General features: G+C 34.0%; 1 protein-coding gene across 46 annotated transcripts in view; it reads left to right on the top strand.

Moving 5' to 3' along the window:
* Nucleotides 1-22680, top strand: part of LOC129801226 (myosin heavy chain, muscle) — a 92533-nt gene that overhangs the window by 68242 nt on the left and 1611 nt on the right. For 31 of the 46 annotated variants that reach the window (XM_055846109.1, XM_055846108.1, XM_055846107.1 and 28 more), the window contains 6 exons: nt 3741-4004; nt 8614-8823; nt 9313-10199; nt 14618-14696; nt 18029-19204; nt 19894-20802. In XM_055846109.1, the coding sequence (XP_055702084.1) occupies nt 3741-4004; nt 8614-8823; nt 9313-10199; nt 14618-14696; nt 18029-19204; nt 19894-20802 (3525 nt within the window). Of the gene's footprint in view, nt 1-3740; nt 4005-8613; nt 8824-9312; nt 10200-14086; nt 14166-14617; nt 14697-18028; nt 19205-19893; nt 20803-21012; nt 21159-22680 lie in introns of those variants that run through there. The other 15 variants (XM_055846102.1, XM_055846064.1, XM_055846063.1 and 12 more) reach the window with 3 other exon arrangements.

Genomic DNA, 22680 nt, shown 5'->3' with positions numbered 1-22680 from the left:
CAAAGGAAATGTTTGATTTAATTTACACTGAAATGCAAAAATGTTCTTTTGAAAATGCAATTTGTCAAATTGAATTGAGAAATATTATATATTAATTGATTATTAGATAATATAATTTAAAAAAATGATCCCTATTTATAATCGAAATTATTTATCCGGATGTAGCTGTTTTTACAAATTCCAGCAAAAAAAAATCAATAAAATATTGGATTGATTATTTTTCAATATTTTTAATAAGTTATTCAAATTATGTCCTTGAGATATTTGGTTTGTTTAAATTTCAATCACGATATAAAACATTTTAAAGATAAATGACAGTGGGATTATTTTGAGCGTTATACGGACTTCAGACCTAAGGCTTAATCAAATGGCTTAACTCCTATAATTTCGTATCAATCACGATTTATTGGAAAAATTTAACTTAGGATTGGATTGTTAAAGATAAATTACCTATTAGGCTCTCAAAAAGCAATGAAATTGCACGCTATTTATGATTTTGGAATCTTCGGGAACTGGGCTAAGCCTCTTGTCTGAAAACCGCTTTAGACTGGTTTTGAAAATATCCAGAATTCATTTGATAGGAAATTTTATTTTTGTTTAATAAAGGAATAATTTTATTTTTTCAAAAATTGGATTTTTAGGACTAATAAATTTCGATATATGGAAAGCAAAGCTAAAATTTTCAATTTGATCTGAAATAGATCTAAAGCCACGTTAAATAATTTAATAATTATTAAATTTGAGGTATTTGACGTTATTTTTATTAAAAAAAACTTAGGTTTGACGTCTGCTTCGACGTTTGTAGCGGTAGTAAAAATATAAAAGATTCATCAATAATCCTTTCGATAGGCTGGAACATGCTTGATTCTCCGAAAAGCTTCAAAATTAATCTTTTAATTATGATACTACGTTTTGACAAAACAAAAACAATTATAAAACAAATCTTGAAAAACCTTTTCCTTCTTTTCTTGAATTGAACAAGAAGAATGAGGAAAAGAAGGAGGTTTTCATTGTTTCGTCAAGTGTTTTTTATCATATTTTTCTAAATTCATATTTTTTAATATTTTGGGGAAAATACTGTATCATGATCCATGTTTTTTAATTAATTAAAAGCAGAATTTTTAGTTTTTTGATAAGTTTAAAAAAAAATAAAAAAAATAAGTATCGATTTATCTATTTTGCTTTTATAGATTATATTGTTTTTGTTTTTTAAATACTTTTGGAATTTTAATAGAAAAAAAGCGAACTAAAAATATATGTATTTCTCTTCAAATTTGTGTTTATTATGTTTCAAAAAACGTATTACGCTATCGTTTTACGAATTGTTTTTTAGATTCTTTATTAAGAAAGAAATTCTTATCCAGAGAATTGTGTAAGAAATCGTTGCAAGAAGGCTATTATTTCCTAAATTCGACATTTTGAATTACAAATCCTGAAAGTTTAATTGCTAATTTATTAGGTTAGTGCAAGAAAATCCAAGTGAAATGGATTTTAATCAATTAGTACAGTTGCTGATACAAATGACGAATTGTGTTTAAAATTTGTATCTTACACTCTTGAAAAGAGTCTAACAGAAAAAATCTCTTATAGTAACGTTATTTTACATTTCTAGGTATTATTGTGTACATTGCTTAATTTTTTATAATATTATTTATTCAATTTTTTCAATATTCTCAATATTCTTGTAAGTGAAATCTTAAGAATTAATTTTGTAACAATTATTTTGCCTACTTTTTCATTGAAGTTGTTCATAAATGAAGATTTTCTGAAATTTATATTTCAAAAAACTTAATATTTCGATTTTTTTTAAAATTGTAAAAATAAAATTGACGAAAAATAATGACAGAATAATGCGAAAAATACTAGCAAGAAGATGGATCAATTTTTTTCTAAGATTATTTCTGAATACCTGACTAATACTCATTTTGAGATAAGGAATATTATACCTAAACATTTTCGTTTGCAGCAGCCGTTCTCGTATCTGTATTTTTTTTTGATATTCAGGGAAAGCAATGTAAATCCGAAAAACTATAAAATTTAGATGCAATAATGCTTGATGTAAACCACAATATTTTAGAAATTGAAATTCAGGAGAACATCCTTGCCTTTACTTTTTTCGTAAGAAGAAAAATATCGCTTAAATCTCTGATCTGGTTTTAAAGTAAAATAGGCTAATTGTGGACCGAATCTGATCCTGAACTTTGAGGTTTTCACACTGTTTCAGATGGACAAGGGAAAAAAAGAAAATGAAGAAGTACAAGACCTACACTCTAGAGTACTTCTTCGTTGTCTTTTTCTTTTGTCCAACTGAAACAGTGAGGAGATCTGAAAGTTCAGGAATAGATTCAATTCAAAATTAGCCTATTCTACTATATACTACGCTTAGAGGTCAAGCGGTAAGAGATAGCGACTTGGGACCTTCAGGGAATTTTCAGTGAATGAATTCAGATAAGGTAAAATTTCGAATTCTGGACAAACCTATTTGCAGTTCCCAGCGACCATAGTTAGCTTAAAAAAGGCAGCGTTTTTAGCATGTCTGTGCTAAAAACGCTGACTATTTTAGCTAACTGGTGCTCGATGGGTTTGGACAACTCTTTTAAAATTTGTTGAAATCAATGGAAATGATCGTTAAAGTACTCTCAAATTGCAAAATTACTAAATTATTACTAGATTGTGATAGTCCGAATTTCCAAATCCGGAATTTCAATTTTTAAAGGAAGAATTTATAATATATATTTTTATCTAGATATTTGCTCCTTATTCTTTCACGTCGACGTTGTTAAAGCAGTTTCGACGATGTATGTTCTCTTTGCCAGACACTGAGAGAAAACCGGAAAAGTTAAACTAACATTTCGGAAATGTTAATTTTACCATGCAGTATTGATCCGAAATCGGTGTAAATATTATGCTTTTTAGTTGTATTAGGGGTTAAAGTTACCCTTTTACATATTAATTTTACCCTTAAAAAGGTGTAAAATTAACATTAAAAAATGTTGATATATTTTTACACCTAAAATGTGTTAAAGTTATGAGGAAAAAAACTTAATCGCAACCCCGTTTTTGTCTTAGTGGACCTACACTGAGAAAAACAGGGGGTGCGACTAAATTTTTCCTCGTAACTTTAACACTTTTTAGGTGTAAAAATATATCAACATTTTTTTAATGTTAATTTTACACCTTTTTAAATGTAAAATGAATATGAAAAAGGATAACTTTAACCCATAATAGACCTAAAAAGCATAATATTTACACCGATTTCGGATAAATAATGCAGGGTAAAATTAACATTCCCGGAATGTTATTTTAACTTTTTCGGATTTCTCTCAGTGTACAATGCATTTTTAGCAATACAGTTTATTCAAATTATTCCCCAAGAAAATTCTGAAACATCTCAAAATAATTTTCGTCAAAAATGAAAATTTACGAAAGAACTTTTTTGCTGTGAGTAGAAAATTCTCTGCATGTAGTGTAGAAAAATATTTATTTAAAAAAAAATCTCTATATGAGATTTTGCTATTTTTTCCTTCACTGTGTGCCTTGCTGGCTTTTTTTTCTTTTTCTTTTCATGCAAAAATTTATTTCCTATAAAAGCCTCTGTAGCTATTTTTTTTTTGTTAGACACCGCTAAGTGTTGGAAAAATCTTCACGCCAGGACTAACATAATATTATTTTTTTTCTTCATTTTTATCACACACGTCCATATAAAAAAACACACACAAAATGTGTAAATGACCCTGTAGGTGTTCTTCCGTGCCGGAGTCTTGGGTCAGATGGAAGAGTTGCGTGATGAGCGTCTCAGCAAGATCATGACATGGCTCCAATCCTGGATCCGTGGTTATCTCTCACGTAAGGAATTCCACAAGTTGCAGGAGCAACGTCTGGCCCTCCAAGTCGTACAGCGCAATTTGCGCAAATACTTGCAATTGCGTACCTGGCCATGGTACAAACTCTGGCAGAAAGTCAAGCCTCTTCTCAATGTTACACGCATTGAGGATGAAATTGCGGTAAGTTTATTTTTTTATCTTTTTTTTTGTATGTTGGAGAAATTTTCTAGCGGCTATTTTCAATTTTCTCAGTATAGGATTTTCATTTGAGAAAGAAAAAGAGAGAGAGAGAGAGATAAATGAGACTAATGGAAAGAGAATTAATGGTATGTGGGGGCAGGGAGAGTGGTATAAGACAAGGTATCTTGAAAACTATTTTCCAATTAGCACCAAAATGCAAATTCCTCAAGTCACATACGGGTTTTTAGGAGCTTGAAAAGGTTGCAACAGCTATTTTACAAATTCTGTGAAATGTCTTCTATATTAAAGTCTTCTGGTTTCAGGGAAAGATCTCTCTTATTATCCTATTTTTCTGCAACACCGAATAACTTTAAATGATTGTAAGATCTTTAAGTGACATTTATATAATTTTAAAATACTTATGATTAATAAGATGATGGGAAGAAAATTATACGAGAGAGAAAAAGAGAGATAGAGGGAGAAGTATCTTACATGGGAAAGGAAGACGAAGAAAAAAAAAAAAGAAATGTTGATGAGCGAGTTGCAACCCAATTTTTCCCGGATATCACAAAATATCATCTCAATGACGAATGATATTTTTGGCAAATTTATTCGTGTCTTAATTACATGTTCTCTCGCTCTCGTTCTCATGCTGGAAAAAGAAATATTAGTGCGCATGGTGATGATTTTAAAATATGAAAGAAATAAAATTAATAGAATAAAAAATATGATGATCATTATGAAACATCTGCTTGTGATAATTTTTCAAAATGCGTGTAGCTATTAAATTTTGTCACAGGACCATCGCATCTCCTTCTTCCAAATCCATTAAGAATGTTGATTTAGGTGAATTGGGAAGAGATTTTTTTTCGTGTGGTAATTTTGTCCAATGATGAAATGTATTGACGTGTAATTTTTTATTTTTACCTCAAAGACACATTCGCAGAATGTTTCTTTTTTGAATGAGGAGGATTGAGAGAGGGAGGTAGAGGTGCAAAGGAGTTAATGTAGTTTAAAGATTTTGAGTTATTTTGAGCAGTACAGGCATCGTTCTATTCTCACAGTGAAAATATCTTCACTGGATGGGTATGAGGGGGATGGAATTGATTAGTTCTAAAAAGCTATACAGAAGCATAGGCATACCGTGGCGGGAGCGAAGGGGGCGATCGCCCCGGGCGCTGTAGAAATAAGGGGCGCCGGGCAACCAAAAAAAATTTAAAGACCTAAAAGATTAAAGCGTTATAAATGAAGAGGCTTTAAAAATAAACACTTAGAAAATTTAGAGCTCCTAGGCGCCAAAAAAATCAGAAAGAAAAAAACCTGATGCAAAAAATTAGGGGTATTTAAATTTAGAGCGCTCAAAAAATTAGGGGCGCCAAAAAATTAGATGAAATGGTGAAAACTTAAGGCGTTAAAATATGTAGGCGACTCATTTCTGAAAGATTTCCATCTTAAGCTAATTCAGAAACTCTGCTAGATGGACCATAAGTTTCTCTGATTGAGGAATATTCTTAAGAAACACCAAAGAACCCGAAAATACCCAGTCCTTTGAAAGAACACAGAAAACTTTATTGCACAGTGTTATACGATGAATTTCATAGTCAATTTTGTCGGGAACCATATAAGAGATAGATGCCTAGAACTTTACATCCGTTTGGAGTACCATTTATGCTTATACGGGCTTTAGACCTAACACCGTCTTCAGACTAAGGGTTTAGCCCAGTTCCCGAGGGTCTCAAAACCTTAAACAGCAACCGATTTTAGTGATTTTTCAAAATCTAATAGGTAATTTATCTTTAATAATCCAATTCTAAGTCAAATTTTTCCAAAAAATCTTGACTGATAAGATATTAGAGAGAAGTTAAGCCATATGGCTGAGCCTGAGGTCTGAAGCCCGTATAAGGCTTAGTCATAAGGCTTAACTTCTCTAATATCTTATTAGTCAAGATCTTTTGGAAAATGTTGACTTAGGGTTGGATTATTAAGGGCAAATGACTTATTATATTTCAAAAAATCAATAAAATCGGTTGTTGTTTAAGGTCTGAGACCCTTGGGAACTCGGCTAAACCTCTAGTCGGAATACGGTCTTAGGTCTGAAGCCCGTATAACGCTTAGTCATAAGGCTTAACTTCTCTAATTTCTTATCAGTCGAAAAGTTTTGGAAAATTTTGACTTAGAAATGGTCTATTAAGGGAAAGAAATCTATTTTAAACAAAGAAACAAATTAAATTGGTTGTTATTTAGGATTTTGAAATCTTCGAAAACTAGGCTTAAATCTCTAGTCTCTGAAAACGGTTTTACGATGTGCGTAATTCCCCTTGGGAATAAGGAAAATTCGATGAACAAAAAATACAGTCCTGGGAATAATTTTGCGAAAATCCGTGGTTGTCCCAAAGATCCACGAAGAATTTCTCGAGTGCATAGTATACTTAACATAATTTTTACACTAACATTTCGACTAAGTTTAGCTCTCAAATTTCCCGCCCATTAACAATAAATGCTCTGCTAAAGCCAACCCAAAATATTCGACACGTAATGCCTCTCAGACTAGCATCTCTGATGGTACCGTTATGGATTCCTTTTTTTAAAATTGGTTTATTCAATTATCTTTTTAGTTTTTTTTACGAAAAGTAAAAAAAACGAAATTTTTTGAAAAATGGTTTTTTGCTTCAAATTTCAAAATCTCGAAAACTTATATACCGATTAAAGATTTTTTTTTAATTTGGTTTACACTGAAATATCTCTACACATAAGCCTAAAATATACGAAATTGGGCAGATAGATTTCGAAGAAAACTTTTTAAAAAAATGAGTTTCTTCACATTTTGCAAAATATTAAAAAAAGCGAAAATCATTGAAAATTTAGCTGTCCATTTTCGGCATCAGGAATAATTTAAAAATATGTCCTGTGAAGGTTTTCTGTCGATAGATGAACATATAATACATGCACTGAGAAAAAAAGGGTGCGAGTAACTTTTTTTCCTCATAACTTTAACACTTTTTAGGTGTAAAAATATATCAACATTTTTTAATGTTAATTTTACACCTTTTTAAGGGTAAAATTAACATGAAAAAGGGTAACTTTAACTCTAAATACACCTAAAAAGGGTAATATTTACAACTATTTGGGATCAATACTGCAGGGTAAAATTAACATTTCCGGAATGTTATTTTAATTTTTTCGGATTGCTTTCAGTGTAGGTAAATGATAAGTTGTAAAATTTAAATTTCAGTAGATATTTTTCATGCTGAAGGGGCAAGGGGCGCTCGCTAAGATATTCGCCCCGGGCGCCAAAAATCTCTTGGTACGCCACTGACTGTATAGAAGAGAATATGAAAGAGAGATAGAGATAGAAACTGATTGGAATTTGCATAAATTAGCACGATGATCGAAGGATGGATGATGTTTGAAATTGGGATTTGGTGCGATCCAGATGAGGGGGGAAGGAGGGAACACGAGAGTGGGCACTTTTCTCTCAATCAAATTACTAATCACCCGCAAAAACACCTCTGATGCTATTTTTGCCAGCAAAGTTGATATTCGTTCAATGAAATCGGGAAGATTTTTCCTTCGTGAAAAATCTTAAATGATTATTATGGGTTAGAATGAGAAAGAGATAGAAATGCTTTTTCTCAAAATTTTCTTGTGGGTAGGGTTTTTCTCAAATATATAATAATTTTGTCAAACTTGCGCAGTAGATTTCCCTGGAAATTTGAAGAGAGGTGTTCTAAAAGATGCTATAGAAAGTGTGTATAGTGCTAGGAGGGAAAGAGATAGAGGGGAGCTTTTTGGGGCGGAGCAATTTCGCCCATCGGGTATCTATTTTGGGTACCACTGCCTAATATGCCTTCCAAGATTAGCAAATACACGTAGGCGTCCAGCAAAAGACACAGCCTCAAGATTTTTCGGGAGGTGGTACATTTGTTGATGGCAATTAAAATCCACTCCAGTAAACGGTAACTAGCCGCACGGACCTGTACCTGGGCTTTACGTTGGTCCAAACGAACATTTTAATTTAATTATTACATCGTACTTTGTTAAAAAAGTCTTACTACTTAAGTGTTGAACGAATACTCTTCTTCATCATCATCATCTTCAAGCATTATCTTTATTAAATTAAAAAAGCCCTCATAAATCATCGTTCTTGTGATTTAAAAATTGGGAAGAGTTTGTGAATATCATCAGAGAAAAATAAAATATAAGAAATAAAAAAAAATCGAAAGAAAATTTTTCAAGTGAAAAGAATATCGAGAGCACTTGTGAAGTGAAACGAATTAATAAAATAAAACCAAATAATAATTTAAAAAAGGAAGATATTCTCTCAATTTGGATGAATAATTGTATTCGATCGAGAGGGTAGTTTGCGTGATACAGGGATATATTCTCATTATCCCAAAGGAACTTTTGAACAAAAAAAAATCAAAGAAATAAAAACGGAATAAAAAAAAACAAACAAAGAAAAAGAAAGAGATTTAAAAAGCAGTTTTATTTTAAATTGAAAAAAAAAAAGAAAAATAGTTAAAGGAGAGAAGAAAAATTGAAAATGGCCGAGACGGAATTAGAAGTTAGTCATTCCAATATTGATGATGTGTCGAATGAAAATTTACAGAAACTTGAGGAGAAGGCCAAGAAAGCCGAAGAGGCCTTTGCCAAGGAAGAAAAAATGCGTAAGGAATTGGAAGCTCTCAATTCGAAATTGTTGGCTGAAAAGACAGCCCTTCTGGACTCTCTGTCCGGTGAGAAGGGACAGTTGTCTGAATTCCAGGAGAAATGTGCCAAATTAACTGCCCAGAAGAATGATTTGGATAATCAATTGCGGGTAAGTAATAATAAATATGCTGAAAAAAATTGTTCTCTTTCATCTCCTACGAGAATTTTCTCTGTTCTGAAATCTTAATTGCTCCCACACCTTTTTCTTCTTTTCTTTTTTTTTTGTTGAGACTTCATCTTCTCCAACACTCACGGTTTATTTATTGCTCTCACTCTCCTCGTGAAAAGTGAGAAATGATGAAAATATTTATTTCTCACACCCAAAAAACACCTCAACACCCAAAAGAGATCATCCTCTTTGCAAATTAAGTAGAAAAAAAGCAAAAAGAAAAAAAGAAAAAGCAAGGAGTGAGTTGTGCGGAAAAATACTTCGAAAATATTAGGCAATGAATCATCCGTGAGATTTGTTGGAATATTCCCGTAATTCACTTGTGAATCTGTCTTCTATACACAGCATTTTTCTCTCTTCCCGCCTTCCTTTCCCCAAACATCATATTTTATAAATATGATGATGTGTTACATTTTTGTCTAAATATAGGACACTCAAGAGCGTTTGTCGCAAGAGGAAGATGCTCGCAATCAACTGTTCCAGGGTAAGAAGAAATTGGAACAGGAATTGTCTGGGCTTAAGAAGGAAATTGAGGATTTGGAATTGAATAATCAGAAGTCTGATCAGGATAAGGCCACCAAAGATCATCAAATTCGCAATTTGAATGATGAGATTGCCCATCAGGATGAGCTCATTAATAAATTGAATAAGGAAAAGAAGATGCAGGGTGAAACAAACCAGAAGACTGCTGAGGAACTTCAAGCTGCCGAAGATAAGATCAATCATCTCAATAAGGTTAAGGCGAAATTGGAGCAGACCCTCGATGAACTTGAGGATTCCTTGGAGCGTGAAAAGAAGGTGCGCGGTGATGTGGAGAAGAGCAAGAGGAAAGTCGAGGGAGATCTTAAGCTCACCCAAGAAGCCGTTGCTGATCTTGAGCGCAACAAAAAAGAACTCGAACAGACCATTCAGCGCAAGGATAAGGAAATCTCTTCACTCACTGCCAAACTCGAAGATGAACAATCTGTGGTTAATAAATTGCAGAAGCAAATCAAGGAACTCCAGTCACGCATCGAAGAACTCGAAGAGGAAGTTGAGGCTGAACGTCAGGCTCGTGCTAAGGCTGAGAAGCAACGTGCTGATTTGGCACGTGAACTCGAGGAATTGGGTGAACGTCTGGAGGAAGCTGGTGGTGCTACATCTGCCCAGATTGAGCTCAATAAGAAGCGTGAGGCTGAATTGGCTAAACTGAGACGTGATCTCGAGGAGGCTAACATTCAGCATGAGAGCACCCTGGCTAATCTCCGCAAGAAGCACAATGATGCCGTGGCTGAGATGGCTGAACAGGTCGACCAATTGAACAAACTCAAGGCTAAGTGAGTACCTTTCTTTTCTATATCCATTTTTTTTTCAAACAGGTTTTTTTCCTGGATTATTTTCAACCCTCAGAGTCAGGGGCAAAAAAATTGAATTAAAATTTGCAAAATTGCCAAAATTCTATCAAGTCAAATGAATCTGAATGGAAAATAACATTCAATCAAGCGATTTATTAAAGGCATTTCAAGGTTGTGGGTAATTACCAGTTTCTAGCGAGCCGAAAATTTTTTTGAGTTTATTAGCTGTTTTCTTTCATTGTAGAATGAATTAGTAAAAAATACTAATACAAAATAAAATCCAATTTAATAACGAAGAGGCAACCGAAAACCCTAAATTGGCAATCTACGTAGTTTCGGAGATATCTCGTGAAATATGTACGAAAACAGGGAAAAAATTACACTAAAACTGGTTGCATTTTTCAGAGCTAATGTCACCCCCCTGGGAATTACATTGCAAGTTTTTTGAGCGAAAAAGAAGAAATTTTTGGTCAATCAGTAGGGAAAGATGGGGCTACTTTCAGTATGGGGCTACATGGATTTACCATTTTTTTTAAAAGATATTTCTTAAGGAAGTTGAACCTTACTGTAGGGTGGAATCACCACTTCTCGCCAGTGTCCCACTTTTCGCCACTCATATTGAAATCGCTATTTTTCGCGAATTATGAAATAAATGAGCCGCTAAGTTAGGGGGAAGTGGGGCACCTTTGAAATTGGGATTTTTCACCTATTTTTAAATAAAATTGAGCCTTATTGTCATATAATTTAGATGCACAAACAGATTGAGAATCTAAATTATATCACGATAAAGCTCAATTTTATTTAAAAATAAGTAAAAAAAACCCAATTTCAAAGGTGCCCCACTTTCAAAGGTGACCCGCTTTCAAAGGTGCCCCACTTCCCCCTATTTGTATTTTTACTGTTGCTACGTATAGAGTCGAAAAATAGTAATTATTCGTTTTGAATTTACGATTTTCATCATTTTTTAGAGCAATATTTTAAGCAAGTGCATCGAATCCAAAAATTTCTTACCCAATATGCTAAAAGTCATTAAATTTTCATCAAGCAAAATATACCTTTTTGGATAAATAATTTGTCTTTTGAGTATTTAATTACACTTGTGGAATAGATAAAATTTGTATTTAGTTAATTAATATTTCATTTTATATTATAATTTTATAAAAAATGAGGCATGGCGAAAAGTGGTAATATTTTGGAATGATTTTACCACCTGTGGCCATCTCTTTTCAATGGGCGACGCTAACTTCACTTCGTAAATTCTCAATTGTCAAATCTAGATTGTTTACTTTATGCAATAGTCCAATGGTTTGATTTCTCAAATAAAAGCGAAGAAAAATCCTTTAAATTGAGTAATACTAGGGTGATTATGAGGAAAGAGAAATACTGAATGTATTCTTTGCATAATATTGCCCAATACAATTGAGTTTAACCTTTCCAAGTGGGCGGCGAGAAGTGGTTACAGAACTGGCGAAAACTGGTAAAAAGTGGCGGCGAAGTGGTTATTTTTGCATTATTATTAAAAATCATTTTTTTAAGTAGTCCAAGGTTAAATTGGATGACTATTGTTTTCACAAATCAGCAACCAATACATTTAAGTAACTTTGTGTCAAATTTGAGTTATAAGGGTTCAAAAGTTATAATAAAATTAATTCCAGTTTTTCCTAAACATGGCGATAAGTGGTTACTCCACCCTAATTTAATTTTGATACACAATTGATTTGTCTATCTAAAGTAGACTCTCTCTCAATCGGGCATTTGGAGCAAAATGTCATTCAAATTATCGAGAGATTTGAGCGTCAAAATCATTGTAAATTCCACAAAAAGCGCTCAATTGTAGAGAATCACGATAAAATAAGAGAAACTAGGGTAAAATGAGGTAATTTGTAACCATTTACAATTTGGGACATTTGAGATTTTCTCACTGTTTTAGAGATTCAAAAGGAAGAAATATGTACTTTTTCTTCTTAATCGTCGTTTTCTTCTATTTTGCGATCTTTGTTTTCTCTTTACTCATCTGAAACAGTGAGAAAATCTAAAGTGTCCCAAATTGTAAATGGTTCCAAATTATCCCATTTTACCCTACAGCGAATTTGAGCAAATTTGCTTCAAAATCAAGCGTGAAAATTGTCAACAAAATTTTGCGCCCAATTGAAAAAGAGCCGATTGATTACATTACTGTATTACATTTTTTATGTAAGTAAAATTCACTCAAAAACAAATGGTAGAAATTAGGAGAAACTGGGGCAAAAAGTCGCAAATCGGAAAATTCAATATCTTCCAAGATGAAAAAGATAATTTCTTAAAATTTTTTCCATAGATAGCCTCTATAGACCTTCGAAACGAAATTTTTAGCCCTATTTTTGAAATATTTTGCTTTTAGAAGATATCAATTAGGGTAAAATGGGGTAATTTGGAACCATTTACAATTCGGGACATTTGAGATTTTCTCACCGTTTTAGAAATTCAAAAGGAAGAAAAGCTGTTTCTGTTCTTATTAGTCGCATTTTTCTTCTTTTTCGCGGTCTTTGTTTTCTCTTTGCTCATCTGAAACAATGAGAAAGTCTCAAATGTTCCAAATTATAAATGGCTCCAAATTACCTCATTTTACCCTATTACCTTTTTTATTTTCCAAAATTGATGCACCAGTGAATATTTCCTAAATAATTTGAATTCTTTGAATACGAATCCGTTATTTATTTTACAATTTTACAAAGATTCTTTTCTCCAAAAATCGTTCAAATCAAATCAAATTCAAATCAAATCACCACTTTGGGGTAAAAAGTAACAAAAGGTATGGAGCAAAGAGTAACAAAAAGCCAAGCAATTTCTGATGTCTCACGGCGAAAAGAAATGTCATTATCATGTCACGCCGCTTGTTGTTTGAATTGGTCAAACGATTTGCAGTCATTTGTGTGCTTTTTTTTCTAAAATAGCTCAAAAAGCGCTTTTCTCGTTCAGATAGAGAAAACGGTGTTTTACAAAGATGTAAATGAATAAATTTTCTATGAAAATGTGTCTTTTAGGTTTTTTTTTTTCAAATTTACGGAAGCCCGTAATGAAGCAGATCAAAATGTGATAATACCACATGCCTGGTACTATTTGCCCCAGCATTTTTGAGAATGGTCACAAAATTACCTTTTAGAAAACGTTTCGATAAATGCATTTCCTTACAAAATAGAGGAAAATTACTTTCACAAAGTTGTAGAGCGGTAAATTTTCTATAAAACCGCGCTAATTAGAAATATCTGATAATTTCTGATTATCCGTTTTGTGACATTTTGCCCCAGTCTCCCTTACCTTTTTCACCCTATTTATCTAGCAAAATGAAGGTGAAAAGCAAGAATTAACTTTGCTATAAATTTTTTATTGACAAGTTCCTTTTGAAAAATTTCCAATTTGAAGAGAAAAGCTTCAAGTTTCTTTTAAAATTTTGCATATTTTGGGAAATTAATAAATCAACGTAATGCTTGATTAAGTATTAATTATATGTGATTAAATATTTAGTCACATAAAATATTTCAGGTTCATCCTGTCCTCTGATTGGCTGGAGCTTTGAAAGGTGTCAAATTGTGACCAATCAGAGGACGCAATGGGATTAACAATTAATTTCAAGTGAATAGAGCATTGGATTAAAAAAAATCCTTGACTGTGAGGGTCTGAAATCCTTGAAATTTTTTTACAATATAATTCAATGATTCTAATTGGAAGGGGATATGTTCAAATTTCAAGATATTCGACGTTGAAAAAATGATCATAAAATGAAAAAAAAAAAATAATATTTTATCGCGGAAGAAAAGAATTTTCAATAAAAAGAATAGAAACATGAGGAAGGATTATGGCGATTAATATTTTAATTGACTCAACTTTAGGGCTGAGCACGACAGGAATAACATGCACAATGAACTGAACAATACGCGAAGTGCTTGTGATCAACTTGCTCGCGATAAGGTAAAGGATTTTGCGAGAAAAAGCAAAGCAAAAAAAAATAAAAGAACCCTTTCCAATTTCTCAAGAAAGACATAAAAAAAGGCGAGAGATCAAACACTAAAAAACGATTTTATCAATAAGAAAAGAAGGACATTGTTCAATGTTAAAATAAATCTCTGTGGAACATTTTATTTGGTAATCCTCACCATGAGTGTGGAGCATGAAGAACACAATGTTTCAGTATAAACCATTTTTTTCGTTTTTTGTTTTTTGTTAATATGTTTAATAATCGCCCATAAATGGAAAAAAAGGAAGAATCCTCAAGTGCCTCACCCTCAAAAATCACAATTTTTTTTTATATCCTCTTGTTTATAAAATTCTGTTATCACTGATCATACACAAACAACATAATCCATCACGATCCTTGTGTTATCTCTTCTGTTCTTTTTTTATTTTCCGTATGATCCTGACAGGGCTGAAAAGGAGAAGGCTCAGTACTTCAGTGAAGTGAACGAACTCAGACACAGTGTTGATCATATTTCTAACGAAAAGGTACATTAAAACAAAAAGAAAAAAAATTGATGAATTGGAAAAAACATCTTTTGCTACTGCTGCTGCAAAATTTAATTTAAAAAAAAGATTAAACAAAAATCTCATGAAAAACATGCTAAAACAAAAATTTTAATCAAGGATAAGGAAGAAAGTTTAAAATGGCAAATTCTCATTGTTTTTTTATTTAGACTAATTAAAATTCATTGTTGCATTTTATAATATTGGCTGAAAAGACAAAGAGATATGGGGTCAGTGATGTGCAATTAGAGATGGAGGGCTACAAAATTTCTGCCCTCCTTCCTATTCCCTCTCAAGGGAAAATGTACGCTGACAACATGGTGAAGAAAGAAAGAAAAAAAAACACACACTGAGTTCGTTGAAAAGGTGTCTAATGACTCATCCTTTGTGCCAAGAAAGTCACATTTCTAATGCCTAAAACATCTTCTCACTGGCTTTTATTAACATTGTTGCAATTTCTTAGATGCTTTCGGCATTTATTCACCGAGAATTTACTGCAGGCGGAGAGAGATTTTGTGCTAATTAGATAATTTTATATGATTTTTTTTTGGTGTATATGCTAATATTAAACACTGTGTGTCTCACATATTTTGCACAATATGCTGGGTTAATCATTGAATTTGCAATTCAAGGATTTGGATTTGATTTTTCTTTTCAGGGAAATTAGGGGAAGTGTTTTTTGTGAAATATTCTTATTAAACTTTGTTAAGTTTGATTAGAATGATTGATCAATCGGGAAATGATTTAATATTAAATCATAGATTTAAAAAAATTATTATTCGATTTATATGTCATTTGACATTGTGCTAATTGACGTCTTCAGAAAAAAAGAGGGTGCGATTAACTTTTTTTCTTCGTAACTTTAAAACTTTTTAGGTGTAAAAATATATCAACATTTTTTAATGTTAATTTTACACCTTTTTAAGGGTAAAATTAACATGAAAAGGGTAACTTTAACCCCCAATACACCTAAAAAGGGTAATATTTACACCGATTTTGGATCAATAATGCAGGGTAAAATTAACATTTCCGGAATGTTATTTTAACTTTTTTGGATTTCTCTCAGTGAGAAGTTCTTTAGTGTAGGTCCTCAAGGATAATCCAAAGTACATCTTAATCGTTTATAGAAAGGTTCATTTCCCAATATAAATATTTTAAAAAGGATTCAATTAATTTATTTCAATTTATTTCGAAAGAAATCATCGAAATAAATAAATGTATTATCGAAATTCACAATATTTCGTATTTAAATAATTTATTAAACTCACTCGAATTTTCGAATCGAATTCATTCGAATTTTGAAAGGTATTTTCTTCGATGAAAGTTTAAGTACATCAAAGTATTATGGCCTCTACACTGGGAGCCAGGGGCCTCTCAACATTTCATTTTTCCATAAGTTTTTGCATAGAGGCACTGAAGACTAATGGCAAGTTTTTTCCTAAAGAGAATTGACTTATTAGTCTGATATATTTCGAAATCTTGCACTAAAAGTTATCTAAAAATACATATTTCATAATGCTCGCCGAAATAATACAAGAACTACGAGCAAATTTGTTTAAGTCGCGGTGCAATAGCTGCAACATTTTTACAAGGAAAAGTGAAAAATAGCTTCACTTTTTATTAGGCTTGATTGGCCCCTGCTGGGAATAGTTTTTGACAAAAATTGCATTTTTGACAGAATTTAACATTTCTACCTACAGAAATGCAAACAATTTTCTTCAAAAAAGTTTTTTTTTAATGAAAATTGCTCCCAGTGTGCAGAGGCCTTTTAATAAAAAAAAAAGAAAAAAACATTTTCACAATAGAATGCGTGGATTTACAAAAAATAAATAAATATATTTTTGCATTTGAAGAGATTTATTTTAAGAAGTTGAAGTGCTTCGATATTTTTCAATTCTAATAGCCATTGAGATCTCTGTGGCGAATGTAGAATTTGACGAGATGTCATCTTCCTGTCGATTAGAATAAAACAGTGTGAATATTTATAAAAAAAATAGGATTATTGAAAATTTTAGAATCAAAAGAAGGATTCAATTGCAGGGTAATTGTTAACAGAATTTAAATTTTAACTTTAAAATTTCCTCATGGCTGTTTCAGTTGCGCAAGGAGAGAAAGAAAACCACAGAGAAGTCCAAGCCCTACACTCAAGAGTACTTCTGTGTGGCCTTTTCTTTTGTCCATCTAAAACATTGAGAAAATCTTAAAAGTTAATATTTAGTCTGTTCAAAATTACCCCATTGTACCCTACTTTTGACATTTGAATAGCTTTAATTTTGGAAATTGAAGTGATTCGATTTTTTCTCATTCAGTCTTTTTTTTTTAGTATTTTATAAACATAAACGAATCTGGCGAATAAATAAAAAGAAGACAATTTATCTGTTGTTTAGAATAAAAGATAGTATTTATACAATGTTCTTTAAATACTTTTACAAATGTTAGAAGCTGATTAACATTAACACGTTTAACATTTGTAAAGTTTATCTTTTGGAAATTGAAGTGATTTCTCTATTTACCATTCAGTGAGCTTTTTTTTTAGCTCTTTATGGCTGTTTAATTTTCCAAAAGAAAAATTAAATTCTAAACACACTTTATTATTGTTTAGAATTAAAGTAAATCCTTTTTTTTTAATATGTTATAAATGAAATTGGCCCATTATTTTAATAGGTTGTCCTATAGGGGAAAGTGCCCATGCTTGATACCATTGGAAGCTTCGTAATGACTAAATTTTCTATGTTTCACAATATATATGTGACCCATCGCAACCATATTTTAAAAACTATGGGAAAGTGGCCAGTTTTTAAAATATATTGCGGAGTCACGTTTATTGAGAAACATAGGAAAAATTTAGTCATTACGAAGCTTCCAATGGTATCAAGCATGGGCACTTTCCCCTACCTCAAATTTCCAGAAAAGAGCTATGGGTGAAATTCATAAGGAACATAGAGAAAAAAAGAATTGTCCGAAGCTTGAGTCGTGTCGAAGGCTCCGAAGGTAGCGTGCTTTCCGTTACTTCCTTTTTAGTTTTTCTTTAGAGACTTGTAGCACAAGATCGAGATTATAAAATTACAATGAAAATGTCTTCATGGCTTCTTTCTACCTGAAAGAGATCAGAAAATTCAAATCCGAAAATTCTACTTTCGAAAAAGTGATTTTCAAAAATATTTTCTAATTTTTGGTTTGCAAATTCTTTGACTAACCAAATATAAGCAAATGCATAAAACAACATCTCTCGCTACTCTTCGCCAAAAAAAATCTTGCCAATCACCTTTCTAGAAGTTTTATATTAAAAAATGGTATTTGAATGTGATCAATAGGCTGCCCAAGAAAAGATCGCCAAGCAATTGTCCCACACACTCAATGAAGTTCAAGGCAAACTTGATGAGACCAACCGCACACTCAATGACTTCGATGCCGCCAAGAAGAAGCTGTCCATTGAAAACTCTGATCTTCTGCGTCAACTGGAAGAGGCTGAATCCCAGGTGTCACAGTTGTCCAAGATCAAGATCTCCCTGACCACTCAGCTTGAGGATACCAAGCGTCTGGCTGATGAGGAGAGCCGCGAACGTGCCACCCTTTTGGGCAAATTCCGCAATCTTGAGCACGATCTTGACAATCTCCGTGAACAGGTTGAGGAAGAGGCTGAGGGTAAGGCTGATCTTCAGCGTCAACTCAGCAAGGCCAATGCTGAATCTCAGCTGTGGCGCTCCAAGTACGAGTCCGATGGTGTGGCTCGTTCTGAGGAACTTGAGGAGGCCAAGAGGAAGTTGCAGGCTCGTCTGGCTGAGGCTGAGGAGACCATTGAGTCCCTCAACCAGAAGGTTGTGGCTCTTGAGAAGACCAAACAGCGTCTGGCCACTGAAGTTGAAGATCTCCAACTCGAAGTGGACCGTGCCAATGCCATTGCCAGTGCTGCCGAGAAGAAACAGAAGGCCTTTGATAAGATCATTGGCGAATGGAAACTCAAGGTTGATGATCTGGCTGCTGAGCTTGATGCTTCCCAGAAGGAATGCCGCAACTACTCCACCGAACTCTTCCGCCTCAAGGGTGCCTATGAGGAAGGTCAGGAGCAGCTTGAGGCTGTCCGTCGTGAGAACAAGAATCTCGCTGATGAAGTTAAGGATCTCCTTGATCAGATTGGTGAGGGTGGACGCAACATTCATGAAATTGAGAAGGCACGCAAGCGTCTCGAGGCTGAGAAGGATGAACTCCAGGCTGCCCTCGAGGAGGCTGAGGCTGCTCTCGAACAGGAAGAGAACAAGGTGCTCAGGGCTCAGCTTGAACTGTCCCAGGTGCGCCAAGAAATTGACCGTCGCATCCAGGAGAAGGAGGAAGAATTCGAAAATACACGCAAGAACCACCAGCGCGCTCTTGACTCCATGCAAGCTTCCCTCGAAGCCGAAGCCAAGGGTAAGGCTGAGGCGCTCCGCATGAAGAAGAAGCTTGAAGCTGATATCAATGAATTGGAAATTGCTCTGGATCATGCTAATAAGGTGAGTTTCGGGTCTATTTTTTGTTCTACTTTGGAATTTGAGGTGGATAACTTGGATAAAAGGTTGTAAAAACTTCGGAGAGATTATCCAGGGTTTGAAAATATTATCCAAATATCCTGTCTTATCAAAATATGAATATTTCCATTTTTATCTTGAATTTGAAAAAAATGGGATGACGAAGATTTTTTTGATAAACCAAGATGATCCTGGATAAACCTGGATAAACCTGGATAATGACAGATTTATAATCTTGAATAAAAAGGAATTGAATTGAGGTGGATAACTTGCATAAAAGGTTGTAAAAACTTCGGATAGATTATCCAGAGTATTATCCAGGGTTTGAAAATATTATCCAAACATCCTGTCTTATCAAAATTTGAATATTTTGTAAAATATCTTCATTTTTATATTGAATTTGAAAATAATGGGATGACAAAGATTTTTTTGATAAACCAAGGTAATCTTGGATAAACCTGGATAAACCCGGATAAACCTGAATAAAGACAGATTTGCAATCCTCAATAAAAACTATAAGGAAAAATGGATAATAAGAAAATTTTCATAGTTTAGTTATCCGGATAAAGCTGATCTACAATCAGGATAATATGGATAATATACCTCAAATACAGAGATTTTTATCACAGAGATTTTTTAAGCAGAAAAAACTCAATTACTGATGATATTTTCAGGCCAATGCCGAAGCCCAGAAGAACATCAAGCGATACCAGCAACAGCTTAAGGATGTCCAGACCGCCCTGGAGGAAGAACAGCGCGCCCGCGATGAGGCCCGTGAGCAACTTGGAATCTCTGAGCGTCGTGCCAATGCCCTGCAGAATGAACTTGAGGAGTCTCGTACGCTGCTGGAGCAGGCTGACCGTGGTCGCCGACAGGCTGAGCAGGAATTGGGTGATGCCCATGAGCAGCTCAATGAACTGTCCGCCCAGAATGCCTCAATCTCTGCCGCCAAGAGGAAACTCGAGTCTGAGCTGCAGACACTGCACTCTGATCTCGATGAGCTGCTGAATGAGGCCAAGAACAGCGAAGAGAAGGCCAAGAAGGCCATGGTTGATGCTGCACGTCTTGCCGATGAGCTGCGTGCTGAGCAAGATCATGCCCAGACACAGGAGAAACTGCGAAAGGCCCTTGAGACACAGATTAAGGAGCTGCAGATTCGTCTGGATGAAGCTGAGGCCAATGCCCTCAAGGGTGGCAAGAAGGCCATTCAGAAATTGGAACAGCGCGTGCGTGAGTTGGAGAATGAATTGGATGGTGAACAGAGGCGACATGCCGATGCCCAGAAGAATCTCCGCAAGTCCGAGCGTCGCATCAAGGAGCTCACGTTCCAGTCTGAGGAGGACCGCAAGAATCACGAACGTATGCAAGATCTGGTTGATAAACTGCAGCAGAAGATTAAGACGTACAAGAGGCAGATTGAGGAGGCCGAAGAAATTGCCGCACTCAACTTGGCCAAATTCCGCAAGGCACAGCAGGAGCTCGAGGAGGCTGAAGAGCGTGCCGACCTCGCCGAGCAGGCCATCAACAAATTCCGTACGAAAGGTGGACGTGCCGGATCTGTTGGTCGAGGAGCTAGCCCCGCGGTAAGTTATTAAAAAAAAAACAAAATACCAAATAAATTTAAAAAAAGATACCATCGGGAGATTCCCTATGCGAAAATATTGAATTGATTGGGTGAAATGTTGCGGCTGCCAAAAGTTTGGACACATTCGGGAATATTGCATCATGCAGCTGTAATGCAATTTCTGCAATTAATATCTTTTTATCTCTCTCTCTCCCTTTGATCAATGCAGCCGTCAACTCAGGCTCGTGTTCATTAACTGCAGCAATAAAAATTTATTCGCAAATTGTTGAGAGACAATGAATTTGTAAGTTGGATGAAAAAAAAACGGGATTGTATAGATAGCAAAACATTTATTTAAAAAAACCCTGCTGAACACTTGTTGATTTTTGTTGACATGTTCTCATGATTATATCACTCAGAAACTCTCACGTATCTTCCTCAAAATCATCTTTCACGTTTACTTGTTGTTTTTTTTTTGTCACATTATTTCGTTGATCGGCACCAAAGAACGTGCCTACGTCTCTTTGACTGTAACTTTCTTTTGTCTTACATGGTTATACATCAACAAAATTAAAATACTTTTTTATTACTTATTTTTGAATGAAAGAAAATATAAACCCTGTCAGCTTCTGTTCAAAATTTTCCTCTGTAAAAACAAAATTAATTTGACTTTTTGATTTTTGGGAAAAAAAAGATTTTATTTAATGGAAATCCGTCTAGAAAACAACAAAATAAACTTTTTCTACCAAATGATAGCAAAACAATTTTTTGTTGAAAAGCTAATAAAATATCGAGGGGTTGATAACTATGCCACTCATACGATTCACTTGAATGCCAATCACATTTTTGCCGATCTGATTTGAAGATTATGACGATCTTCAGATTTTTTGTGAAGATTGTGACAATCTGCTGATCTTTTGTGAAGATTGCAGCGATCTCATGATCTATTACAAAGATTATGCCGATCTAACAATCTTTTGCAAAACTCGTACCGATCTTTTCCAAAGATTGCTTAAATCGTTTGATCTTCTTCAAAGATTCCACCGAATTGCTGATCTTAAAAAAAATATTCTGCCAATCTACCGATCTTTTGCAAGTATTGTGACAATCTGCCAATCTTTTGTGAAGATTGTAGCGATCTCATAATCAAAGATTATGTTGATCAAAAGATCTTTTGAAAAGTTCGTACCGATCTTTTCCAAATATTGTGACGATCTGAGGATCTTTTGTGGAGCTTGCAGCGATCTTATGATCTATTACAAAGATTGTGCAGATCTACCGATCTTTTGCAAATATTGTGACAATCTTCCGAACTTTGTAAATATTGCAGCGATCTGATGATTTTTTATAGATAAAGCCGATCTACCATTTTTGCAAAGATCGAGCCGATTTTTTGCGAAGATTTTAAAGATCTTGTAATCTTTTGTAAAGATTATAGTGATCTGTTGGCTAATCTTCTGAAAAGACTCCCCTTTGCTGATTTGCTGATCTGCAGATCTTTTACAGAGCTCGTGCCGATTCTTTTTAAAGATTGTGCCGATTTACTGACCTTTGGAAAAGATTCTGACGATGTACAGATCCTTTGCAAAGATCATACAATCTGGCGATTTATTGTGAAGATTGTAGCGATCTTATGATTTCTTACAAAGATCGATCTAGCCAATCTTTTGCAAAGATTGTGGAAATGGTGGATATCTGCCAATCTTTTGTGAAAATTGCAGCGTTCTAGCGATCTTTTGAAAATATCGTGATAATTTGCCGATTTTTTGTAAATATTGTAGCGATCTGATGATCTTTTACAAAGATTCTACCGATCTGCCGATCTTTTGCAAAGCTCGTGCCGATCTTCTGTAAAGATTGCAGCGATCTGTTGATATTTTGTAAGGATTGAAAAAAA

Source organism: Phlebotomus papatasi, chromosome 2, assembly GCF_024763615.1.
Source record: "Phlebotomus papatasi isolate M1 chromosome 2, Ppap_2.1, whole genome shotgun sequence".
Classification (NCBI taxonomy): Eukaryota; Metazoa; Arthropoda; class Insecta; order Diptera; family Psychodidae; genus Phlebotomus; species Phlebotomus papatasi.
This window is presented reverse-complemented; position numbering and strand designations above follow the sequence as displayed.